The sequence below is a fragment of the Theropithecus gelada genome, chromosome 5 (genome assembly GCF_003255815.1).
Source record: "Theropithecus gelada isolate Dixy chromosome 5, Tgel_1.0, whole genome shotgun sequence".
Lineage (NCBI taxonomy): Eukaryota > Metazoa > Chordata > Mammalia > Primates > Cercopithecidae > Theropithecus > Theropithecus gelada.
In genome coordinates, this window is record NC_037672.1 from 103,598,615 (window position 1) to 103,611,832 (window position 13,218).

The 13,218-nt window shown below is 36.5% G+C and overlaps 1 protein-coding gene across 4 annotated transcripts in view; it reads right to left on the reverse strand.

The window, feature by feature from the left end:
* Positions 1 to 12,202: 12,202 nt before the first annotated feature.
* Positions 12,203 to 13,218, reverse strand: part of TBCK (TBC1 domain containing kinase) — a 233,478-nt gene continuing 232,462 nt past the window's right edge. For all 4 annotated transcript variants that reach the window (XM_025384912.1, XM_025384916.1, XM_025384915.1 and 1 more), the window contains one exon: positions 12,203 to 13,180. In XM_025384912.1, the coding sequence (XP_025240697.1) occupies positions 13,070 to 13,180 (111 nt within the window). In that variant the 3' untranslated portion in view covers positions 12,203 to 13,069. The remainder of the gene's footprint in view (positions 13,181 to 13,218) is intronic.

A 13,218-nucleotide genomic window follows, 5' to 3' on the forward strand; every position in this document is an offset into this window, starting at 1 on the left:
TCTTGCTGCACTTTGACTCACCTTCTGTGGCTGTTCTTGAGTTCTTCAAAGACATTGCTGGCATCTTCTCCATTTTCCTCTCATTTCCTAGCTCATTCCTGGCATGTAGATACCATGAATAAAGAAAGTTACCTCTAGTAGCCAAGAAATGCATCTCACTTGCCAATTTCACCATGGCTTGCATTTCAATGGCAGGAGAATTTAGAAGCACTTCAGCATAGGAATGTGGTGTCTTATTAAAAATATTAGCTGCCCCTTTTACTGAGTCTTTCCTCTATGCCAGGCACTTTGCTAAATGCTTTACAAATATTATCACATTATAACTATGTAAAGCAGACATAATTATTAAACCCAGTTTACAGATACGGAAACTGAAGCTCAGCAAGGTTAAATTAAATGCTCCAGGTCACACAAGCTGGAAGGGAAAAGCCAAAGTTCCCATCTAATTACTCCAGAGCACACTCTCTTCCACTACACGTGGGATTAGAGCAACTTATTGGGGCAAAATATGCAGTCTCTCCTCTTCCAACCATAACAAATGGATTTAAATATATCAAAAAGTATTCTTAGGAAAGCAGTGTTCCTATATGATCAAAAAGTTGTCAGTGCTTTTTCTTAAAAAATGAATATGGTAAGGAAACACAATTAACCCGCTGAATTTGAACTCAAATTTTATTTAGACTGAGTGTAATAAGAGACATGCTTAAGGTAGTTCTAAAAATTAAAAGTCCCAATAAAAATCTTATTCCAAGAAATTGTTTCTTTTTCTTTTTTTAGATTATTCAATTAGGTTACTTCTAGAACACAAGCAGTGCTATGCTGTTGTGAAGTAAAAAGTCTTTTTTACTTGAGCCCACGAATTGTTAGTTAAAATGCCTAACTTATTGCTAACATCAATAATTAAGCAGCAGAGGAAAGATTTATCGTGGTACTTTTGTGCTCAGCGATGCCAGAATTATGTACTAATCCTGTGTCAAGATAAAATTCCCCGCTGAGATGCCTAGGAAGATATGCCGTCACCACCTGCAACAGCATTAACTCACTGTGCTTTTAGGAAATTGACACGTTAAGGACAAAAGTCATTTTTAGACAGAGCAAGAGAACATTTGGCAACAGGCAGAAGCTAAAAGGGAATTTCAGCTTGTGGCTCCATACAATTGACTCAAATAGGATATTTGAACATAAAGAAGTCAGGACTAGTTGGCAGCTTATCCCGACAGAATTGCATAGCTCCTCACAGTTTAAACTATTTTTGTAAAGGTTTAGTGGGGTAGCAGCAGCAGCTGGTTACTGCAGTGTCTTTCTTCCATCAGGCAAATGCCTGATGGCTCTCAGGATGTCTGGCAAATAACCCTGGCAAAAATGTGCCATTTCCCCCAAATTCAGCAAAGAATTGTACTAAATTCCACAGTGCCCAGCTCATTGCTATTAGCACTCCCAGCCCTCATTTTTGGATTAGCTTCTGAAAGGAAAGGCCCTCTTTCCTTCCTCTCTGGTTCTTCCTCATGATTACTGCAATCCTTAGCACTTTTTGTGGTTTGACTGGTTAATTCCCATGTAATGGGTGGAAAAAGACCTGAAGCATGGAAAAGTTATAAGATTAACGGTGTTTGTAGGGTGAACCAATACTAAGGTGAAAAGTTCTCCTTTGGTAGGTTAATAATAAAAAGCATAAAAATAGCTACCTCCATTTTTATGTGCTCTAGTTGCTACATACTGTTTGCCTTATAACCATTTCCTTCTTTACTCCTCATACCAAGTCTGCAAAGCAGGCTTTAATCGAGCTCATTTAACAGATTAAAGAGATAAAACAAAACAAAAACTGAGGCTGAAGGAGACAACAACTTGCCCAAGGTCACACATTCAGTAAGCGGCAAAGTGTCTGAGTCCAAAGCATGAAAGTTCCCTATCTTGTGAAGTGATATTCCATTAAGGACAGCCTTTGTTCACAAGGAGTTTCCAGGTTTAGCTTTTGCTAAGCACACAGTACATTTGTAGCCTGTGTCACACAGTTGTTACTGTTCTGTTTTCTAATTCCCTGTATGTGCTAACCCTTATAACAGGGACAATGTGCTATTTCTTTAAGCATCCATTGCATATCCTAGGGTGCAGACATATATCTGGTACTTAATCATTGTTGATTGATGCTTTTTATATTGTAAACAGTGTTTCTCTTCCTTCATCCAATAAACACTGATTAAAGCCCACTTTTGTGCTGACAGTGTAGTATTTTCTATGGGAAATAGTAAAATGAAGATTCTACCCATCTTGCCCTCAAAGAAATCTAGAAAGTGGGGAACATCATGTACATGGGGAAGAGGAACCTTGCTCATACTTTTCCTCTTCCCCTTCCTTGCATCTCCCCACAAAAAGAGGCAACTATAATCTGATAGGTCTGGTTCCAGAACACTTGTTTGGCCACACTTACTGATGGGCAGGGTTATTATTTAACTTTTAAGAGGTTCTGTCTTTCTTCTTTTCTAGTGCATGTGGTTCAGTTTGTAAATTGAACTAAGGTCTCTTTAGTTACCTGGTCATCTTTTTGTGATGTTCTTATCTTTTTATCCACATACTTAAAGCTTACTGGGCTTTTGTTTTAGTTCTCATACTATGTGATAAACTAGAAAATAAGATCTAATATTTAGATCTGGCTTGGTGCAGACACAATGCTATGGAGGCCCTGAATATAATCTGTGGGTTTTAATCCAGGGTTATGGAAGCTCTAAATTGGGGAGAAGTGGTCACTAGCCCAGCCAGTGGTACTTTGTTTTCCACTTGCTATTATCCCTGATGTGTAAATTTCACTTGGGAATTTGGTGGAGAAGAGGATGACTGGCAAGGATTTTGAGGTCCCTGGCCTTAATGCCATAAAATACCACTAAAACTTTACTACCTGACCTAACCCAGGAGCTACATCACAGAGACAGAACAAAGTGTTATCAAGGCTCAATCCACATGCTATAGGACTCCAGGAAACCTCACTATTGACTTGAGGGCATTGGGTGAATGTACGTACTTTTTAGGTTTCTTTTCTCAATACTGGTTCAAACAATGGACTTGTTATGTAAAGAACACTGAGAGCTAAGCAATTCATGTAATAGGGTTGAGTGACCGCATGTCGTCAGCATTCAGAAAGAGACTGATAGACAATCTGGCTAAGCAAGGCCAATAACTCTGGCCATATCTGCCATGGGAAGACTTATCTATGTAGAATTCAACATCCATGGCACTCATTTATTAATGTCCTAATAGTCATAGTCCTTAAGGCCTATTAAATTCAAATAACTTCTTGGGTACCTGTTAGAGAATGTGATAAACTGGGTAGTTTTGTACCCTGTAACAAGTCCAGACATATAATAGCTTTTTAAAAAATCAGGGTCACATTCAATAACACTTTAAACTTATACTCCAAACACAAGTACTTCGCTACTACCCTGATTCTTATTACTACATTTGTGTTTTGAAGTGATCCTACCCCTTTAAAATGAATCCCACTCTCTTTATAATGATTTCTGTGTATGTAATCAATTTGCTTCTTCCCTCTATGAGGAGAAATGGCTGTGGATCTCACACAGTTGCTACTGAGTAGAATGACCTTCAGCAGGCAGAGATAAACAAGAGCTGCTTTTCATCTCCCAGCCATTGATTTTCTGCAAGTCAAACCACAAAACTGCTTTGAAGTCCAGGAGAGAGCTGCAAAGGAAGAGGGAGATAAAACTGAAGGGAAGGGTGGATTTGAAACAAAGTTAATCTCTGCCACCTAGGTGTAGATAGTTATTGGAACCTGCCAGGTTGTATTGAGAGAATTTAGATTACTGTAAAAAGTGTGTTTTAAACTGGTAAAACTGGGTTTGGAAAGGGTGGTATATAAAACAAAGAGAAGTCTGAAAGGGTCTTGCATAAAATTTATAAACTTAGCAGAAATAATTACTTTAAATGGAATTAAACAGTATTAGGTGTGCAGTGTATAATTTTAATACTGCTTGTGAAGTCTTCCATTTTGTTTATGTTGCATAACAGGAAAGGTACATGGATTGTAAGAGTAATTATTTGATGTGTCAATATTTTTTCTCTAAAAACTACACAATAGATCAAGAATTTGGTTTGATGGTTTTGCAGAACAGTTATGACTTTTATAAAAAATTATACACATATTTGAATAATGTTTTCCATTGACAAAATACTTTTCTATGAGCTTCAACATAAACCTAGGAGACAGGCTGGATAAATGCTATTACCTCTTTTATATATGAGGGACCAGAGCCTGAGGGGAACCCATGTGAACTGCCCAGAGAAACACTGAAAAAAACAGTGGAGGGGCCAGTAGTAGAGAATCCAAGTTCTCTGATAATTGGTCTCCTTTTCTTCCTGCAGGCTCCCTGTAATTTGAGGTTTAGGGGAGAGGAAAACTTGAACCCTCCCTTCCCCCTCTTCTTCCTGAAATGTGTTGTTTTTGTCAGGGTGGTCTTTTTCAATGTACTCTTAACATGATACTGTTGGGATCCTAGAACATATTTCTTATTCTTAAGATGTCTGGAGGTTAAATGCTGACACTGAAAATTTGGAGACCCTGCTTTGAAGACAGTCATTACTTTGACCACAGAGGAGGTTTGAGCTTCCTGAATAGTGCTGCATAAAGTAGGATTTACCATAATTCTGGGGGGGCTTAAGGGAACTTAGTGTTGTGAAATGAAAGATCTTTGAGAAAGTTTAACCATGAACACCAAACAAATGCCAGCCAACCTGAAACCTCAGCTCACAGCTCTTCCTCATTCCAGCCTTCCAGGAGCCTTCCAGGATCTGGGTAAACAAAAAATACGCATGCCATTTGAGGGGAAAGCTGTCATTGGAGGAGCTGAGGTTTCACCTGCCCTTGAAACGGCTGAAGCACTCATGTGCTCTCAAGGAGCAATACAGTTATCATGACCTGGACCAACAAGTGTCTGGTAGAGGTGCATGTGTGGGATGACAACCTTTGGAGTTGTCAGTAGGTCCCTTTCACAATTTATTGTTTTCATTTGGTTATTTTTATACAACTAATTTGTATCAGATATTTAATTCAGTATTTTTTTCAGATCCTAAAAATCATTTAGTTTTAGCTGGCAAGTAATAAAGTATACATCCAATAATATGCTCATGTAAAATTTCAATCAGGTTTTATAATAAATGCCTAACAGCTTTTTAAAAGTGGTTCAGTTAATGTCCTGGGCAGGACAAGCTAATTAAAAGGGTTGCAATTACTTAATTGCAACAATTAATTTCCTTATTATTATTTGCACTAATAGAATTTGGCAGACAATAATTAACTTTAATATTACTTTTGATATTACTTCACTTAATCAAACAGAGCAATTTAAAATTCATTTCAGAATGCCATAAAGTTAGTGATTTATAGGGCAATTAATATAGTCAGCCTCCGCCTGAGCTATTATCATTTTATAGGATGGTTTCTTTACAAATACGTAACATCTTCCTTTATGTAAGTTATGTAAGTTACCACTGACTGACATTCGAAATAGTTATATTGCTGCATAGGATTCATGTTAAAATAACATGTCACTTAAATGAGTGTTAAGATTTTATCTATTAAAATCATCTCCTTTTTATTATTTCCTTCACTTATACATACACATGTGACTTACAAGTAAACGTATTTTGGGATATGGGCTTAAATGGCTCATCAGCACATTTCCTGTCCAGTGCGTTTTGTAAAATATTAGTAAAGCATCAGTCATGATAGAGGCTTCAATCTATTTTTGTTTTTAAAAAATAATTATAAATCTCTGTAGGTATATTTACTTTTGAAATATGAACTAGTCTAGTCCTTCTCTATTACCTGGGATGCTGTTAGACTTAATCTGTTTGGATTCATGTTAGTTAATTTTTTAAAAAGGGGGGTATATTTTAAAGTTTCTTCATTACCAGGAAAACACTCTTCCCATGCTTCTTTTTAGGTACCAAATCGTGGCAGAAATCTAAATGACTACCTGACAGTAGTTAATATGAAAAAAAATCCTATTACAAACTAAACATAGATAAACCATTATTTAGAGGATTGTATAGTCATTGAGTTGTCGTAACCCAAAGTAGGGTTAAAAAAATTTTTAATGCCTATTACCTCTATCTGAGTAATTTGAGAAACAATTCAAACTAACCTCTTACCTCTGAGTCAATATTTGTGATATACATATATTTTTTGCTACAGAGGTAAATGGATAAATCCCTGGAAATGGCTTCTACCTGTCTGTGCCAGTTGCTCAGGGTAGGTCTTCATCAGAAGGCATCTCAGGAAGGCCTCTCAAGAGCACAGTCATACTAGGGCAGTGTGGGATGGGAGCTGATTCTGAGATTTTTGAAAATAGGAAACAAGTTCAGAGTAGGGAGTTAAAATGGTCACACTAGGCATTACATTTAGACAGATGTTTTATCCTGTCGTCTTATACTGCCATATGTAATTAATGACAATATAATATGTTCAGAGATTTAAAAAAATCCTCATTTATGTAAATCCTACTTATTCAACAATAATATGATTCCCTTCTTGGTTGCACATCACTTTGCGAACTACCGTCTGTGCCATCTGGCCTCAATCCAGTAGCTCTGTTTCTCACATGCCTTTCAAATCCTTAATGACCTTATATGGAGTCTGTGGCTATGAATGCATGGTATATGGAATTATTAATGGTCTTAAAGATAATTTTAGAAAATATATGCTATCTGGCAAATAATAAATTATCAGGATAGTTTACCTCAGAGCATAAAACTATATTTTAAAGTTAGCAAATGACTTAAATGACCTCTATTTCTTCTCTTTTGTGATTAATGGATCCAGAAACTAGCTATCCCCTACTCCCCCACCTTGACTTTCCAAACATGACTAGGAAACTGATAAGAGGACCTTTCTTATTCTTCAAGCCTGGTCCCTGGCTAAGACATAGAAAGCAAAGGTTAAAAGCCATCTTTGATCCTGTATATCAAGGACTGTACTGTAGACAGAGACAATGTGTTTCTCTACCAGGGATGTGTTTCTGAGGAAGGTTGTCTTGAAGGTGAAAGGTAACACATAGTAAGAGTTCCTGAAAATAGTGATTCTCCCCTCAGAGCAGAATGCTCAAATGCATTATTTTTTTTGAAAGTGTAAAGAGGGTGAGGAGGTGAGAGTGCCATCCTCTAAGGGCTGATATTAAGTGGCGTTTCCAAGTAAGTGTCAGTAGTCAGTTTAATTGACATTTTCAGTGCTTCATTTTTGTACCCCACATATCATATAATACAGTGACTGACCCAAAGTTGGTCTGCAATAAATACGTAATGAACTGAAATTGTTGTCTTTTACTTTCTCTATCTGTATATGATGAGCAGAAAAATAGGCAAGGAATCAGAAAAGCAGAATTGCAATTTTGAATCTGCCTTTTACTAGCTATGTGATCTTTGCAAAATCTTTTCACTTTTCTTATTGTTTTGAACAATGACATTTGGATTGAATAATCTTTAACATTCCCTTTACTTTCATAATTTATAATCTACAGAAAATATAATGACCCTAGGATGATTAAATCAATGATGCACTAGTAAATGTTATTGACTGGCTCTCAAAAATAAATAAAATTTTTAAAAAGGAGCCTGATTTGGAATATTTGCCTATTTCTATGGTGTAAATACCCTTTACGTGGTTGATTATAAGCTACTAATCTGAGATCACTGACCACGGAGTTGAGAAGAGATGAGAACATTCAGCTCTTTCAAGCTACTGGAGCCAGTTCCAGAGCAATGCAGGACTTAGAATACTAAATCATTCTACTCTATAGGACTGAAAATATGCTAATATAATTGAGAAAAAATTAATAACAGAATAAGAATAGGTTTCCAGGTTAATGAGAAAATTAAGTCTCTTTTGCAAGGATTATCTTAGGTTTTAATGCTAGTGATCACATTAGTTAAAAAATGGTAGGCCATGTACTGTTTCTTAAGTCACATCCATATATAATGAGAGTAAAAGTTGAATCTTTTAGCATGGCAGGAAGCAATATTTAGAATCTGATCTAATGCTTTAAATGTATTTTTTATAGCTCCAAGATTAGTCGTAGGCCAAGATAGAACAATGTTTTACCCCCACCACCCAAGGGATTAGTATCTAGAAATGTTGGCAAGACAGTACTTTGGTACCAATTAGAACAGTATTTAGAACTGTTTATTAGAACAGATCAGTATTATTAGAATAGAACAGTATTATTGAAATGCTGTAGACAATGCAAACTAAAAGGAATGCCCTCTGAAAGGAATGAGAAAGGATATTAAAGAATAACAACCTAAGAGGAGACATTAGGCCTGAAAGTCACAGTAGAAGCTATGCATATCACAGTCTATCTATAGAACACTGAATATGCCAAGATCCAAGTTTAGTTTTCATGTTACAAGCACCTATCATAAGGCATTAACAAGAAAATTACTCAGAAAAGATATAAATACACGTGACTTTATAAAATATGGCTAACTTTTAAAATAGCTATTTACAATGTGTACTGTTTCTAATATTGTATGAGATAAAACTGGATTACAAAACCTAAAGGTTGTGTGTGAGCAATTACATATCCTGTTAAATGTCAAGTGTCGGTTTAAGTTTGAAACTCTTCACCATTAGTTTTCCACATAAAATTGAAGTTGGTAGCTGTGAAGAGTATTTGGTCTTGACATTGAACATCCAAACTAAAATCGATCATAAATATTACATTTTGCTTCTACTCTGATTTAATCAACATTTATCAAGAAAAATGCATTCTTTGGTTAATAATAGCTATATTTAGGGCCAGCATGTATAACAATGGGATTACTGGTTACAACTGATAGAATGAAATATCTGCTAATCCTGTCTGTCTACTCAAGTCAGCAGTCTTCTCTCCTTGTAGTGGATTTTATTAAATGAGACTACTGAGTAAGATATTTTTTTTTTTTTTTTTGAGATGGAGTGTCGCTCTGTCACCCAGGCTGGAGTGCAGTGGCGCGTTCTCGGCTCACTGCAAGCTCCGCCTCCCGGGTTCATGCCTCAGCCTCCCGAGTAGCTGGGACTACAGGCGCCCACCACCACGCCTGGCTAATTTTTTGTATTTTTAGTAGAGATGGGATTTCACAGTGTTAGCCAGGATGGTCTCGATTTCCTGACCTCATGATCTGCCCACCTTGGCCTCCCAAAGTGAGTAAGATTCTTTTGAGATGCTATGCAATCCTTTCGATACTAATTCCCAAAGGAGTATCTTTTGGTAACTATTTGGAGGAGGACAGCACAGGAATCGAACAAATATCCGGCACCACTGTGTCCTCTAGAAGTTTTATATAGTTCATTGTTTTCCTTTTAAAGTGCACTAAAGCCTGTTCTAAATCAGGAACTTACCGCAGACTTTCCACTGAACAACTCCATCTGTCTATAATAGATTTTTCTTTCTTCATCGAGAATAACCAGCCCAATGACAATCTTCTCTGTAGCTTCCCTGATTTGGCGGGAAGTTATGTCTCATCATTTCATGGAGCAGAGTTCCTTGAGACTGTCACGTCATAAAGAGGTCTTACTTAGAACTCCCACCCAGAAGGTCCAAAGCTATGTCTTCTATTCCTATATGCATTCCAAAACCCGAGTTCCTAGGGCTTATATTGATACTAGATATCCCACGGGCCTAAAAGCTGTGCCTTTTAGGTCCTTTTCATTTCTGACATCAAGAAATTTCTTTCTCTCCAACTTGGTTAAGCATTAGTTATTTTTAATATGCTTTTTGAATCTAACATTTCTGTATTTTGAAGAGGATGCAACTATTTTGAAGTTATCTGCTCCAACTTCTAGAATTTTCAGATTTTAGAGCTGGATGGGACCTTAGAGATCCTTTTTTTCACTCCATGAATTGAGATTTCAATTTATTTCTATACTATCAGGTACCAGGTAAGTTTGGCAGTTGAAAAAAACTACCACAGGTTATTTTTACTTTTCTCCCTTCAAATAGATTCTAAAATTGATAGAGATTCAATTTTATATTAATTGAGCATATCCAATGTGGTGGGTTGCTGAAGGCAGTAAGAGGTATAAATTATAGCTCCTGATCTTAAGGAGCTCATATTTTAATAGAGGCCTAAATATAAACAACAATTGCAAAATGATGTAATAAATCTATTATTAGAAGTATGAATGGAATGCTTTGGTAGATTCGAGACTCTTAATGCAGCATGGGGAAGCCAGAGAAGACTGGAGGAGGTACATTGTTGTTGATGGATTATCAAGCGTTAATGTGTGCTTGTGTGAGTTTGTGTGTGTGTGTGTATGTGTATCTGTGTGGGCTGGTGGTTGTAGTTATGGCATTCCAGGTAGTCCCAGAAACAGTGCTGATACTAATCGTGTAGAAATCAATAATTTATTAAAAGGGAGCTCAAATAAATCCTGGGTTATATATATTTAATCTAACAAATAGTTGTTGAGGTCAACTTTGTTGGTATCATCCACCATGAAATGACATGCCTTGTGTATAAACATGGCAGTGATAGTATGCTCTTTCTTACTTTCCTGTTGAGAATATTAAATATTATAATTTTCATGCTTAAAAAACTTCGATTTCTTGGAATAAGCCTAAATTGTCAAGTTTTAAGAAAGATCAAATGCAAAATCATGACAGACGGTTGCTACTATTATCTTTTTACATAGCTCTCCTCACAAGGTCTTCATCCTCTCCTACTACCTATCACCATATTCAACTCAAATCACTGCCCCTCCATCCCTCTCTTCTCTGCTTTCTCAGTAAGGCAATGTTAAGAGTCAGAATGATCATCAATGCTGCATTCTGATTATGAACTCAGATAAGTCATTAAAGATTGAAGGAAAAGAATAGTAATTGCCAGGACAGGAGGATTTAATATTTCTCTGAAGAGGATAGATATGGCCCAAAAACAATGTTAGGGAAATCTTGGTAAATATTTGTTCTCATTATTTCTCCTATTTTTTTATTTGTAAACTAGGTAAGGATCATAAATGAAATAACTATGGATTAGTGTCTTAGACATAGTAGGTATTCAAAACATATTTGGTGAATGACCAAATAAATTGAATAAAACAAACAAAACAGCATGGGTCCTGGGACAACAGGATACTTATATGCAAGAATGAACCTGGACCCCTCACTCCATATACAAACATTTATTAAAGACCTTGGGAGGGGTTAATGTGGAATGCCTGATCAGGTAGACAATTGCATACAATGAAAGTATTCTGGATAATAGTGATTGCACAACTTTGTGAATACACTAAAAACTACTGAATTGTACATTTTAAAAGGATGAATTTTATGGTAAGTAAAGTATATCTCAATTTAAAAAGTAGATGCAAAGAAGAAAAACTAAAATAAACAATAGCAGCAACAACAAAACCATGGCCCAGAAAGCTGAATTGAGGCTCTTATTGAAATGTTCTGCCTAGGCAGTCTTAACATTGGAGTGGAATATTGTTATAGATTAATGAAGACTTTTTAGTTAAAACAAAATTGAAGATAGTTAAAGGATATGCTATATTTCAATAATTATAAGATGCATCTTTTTTCAGGTTTCTGAAATGGGAACGTATCTTTTTTTTTTTTTTGAGATGGAGTCTCACTGTTGCCCAGGCTGGAGTACAGTGGCCCTATCTCGGCTCACTGCAATCTCCACCTCTCGGGTTCAAGTGATTCTCCTGCCTCTCCTGAGTAGCTGGGATCACAGACACATGCCACTATGCCCGGCTGATTTTTATATTTTTAGTAGAGACAGAGTTTCCCCATGTTGGTCAAACTCCTGACCTCGGCCTCCCAGGGAATGTGTCTTTTAATTGACAATGTGTCACAATTCATTTGGCTTCATTTTTTTCTTTGTGGTACCTAAAATTGTGAGATGTCTTAGATTTAATGAAATATAATACTCATTTTAAAAACAATGTGGCAGAGGCAGAGGTTGCTAGCTGTACCTCAATATGTACTCTTCCCACACAGTAATAAGAATTTTTTTAGCTGGGGAAATGATCAACTACCCAAAGACTATACTTCCAGTTTTCCTTTAAGCTAGGTGTGGCCATGTACCTAAGTTCTGGCCAATGATATGTAAGCAGAGGTAGTGTGTGCAACTTCTGGTTTATGACCTTAATGGGAAGGAGCATGCTTTGCTTCTTTTCCTTTCTTTCTGTCTTTCCTCCCTCCTTCTTTCATTCCTTTTTTTCTCTTCATCCCCTCCCTCCTTCCCTCATTCTCTTCCTTCTAGATAACAGATGTGATGATAGAAGCTGAGGAGCTATTTTCATCCATGAGATGATGACACGTATTGAGGTTGGTAAAGCAATGAGAGAAGATAATGAGTTCTTAATGATCAGGAAACCAGTATACTAGCCCTAGACTGACTGTACAGAATTTCATGTGATAAAGAAACTAGAAAATTTGTTGAAGCCATTCTTCTTTGCTACAGGAACTGACCAAATATTCTATCAAATATGAATGGTTTCTAAATGTCATTTTTCTGGGAGTAAATATTACCACTTTCTGCAATGGGATAAACTTCACTTCCCCTACACACACACACCCTTGTTTGGGTGAAATGAGTTACTAAATGTAGCATTTATTTATAAGGAATGCATTGTGAATAGTTTCTCAATTTTCATTATCAGGGAAAGATGATGATTTTAGCCCACATTCAGTGTATGTTTCTAAATAATACAATCAACAGGACTGTCTGTTCGGTACAATGGAGGACAGCTTTTTCAGGGCAACTGGGATTTCTTGATAATGCTAAATCTGTCTCATCAGCTGAATTTCTTGGGCTTTATGTGGCAGTGTAGTAAAAATATATGATCAGATTTCACTGTTAAGAAAAATTCTTTCAGCAATACATGTACAGTCAAGTTTCTTGTGTAGATAGCTGAACATGTGGGTTATGAGATTTTTAAAAATGTCTCATGACAAACTTTATGGAAATGCAACAATCTAGACATCTAGTTTTGTCTGAGAGTGGCATGGATATGAAGAACTGTGCTGTTGGTGCTGATGCCACGCTGACTTTTGGCAGTCACACTCTTGGTTCTTCATATTTGAGGAGATGGGACAGTGAGGAGGCCTGTTGGCTTGATTTTATTAATGCCACCATCTAGAATACAGATTCTTGGATATTTCATCTTCACAAGGTGAGCTGCAAACTGGAAAAAAAAAAAGAGGCAAAATGTTTAGAGGATAT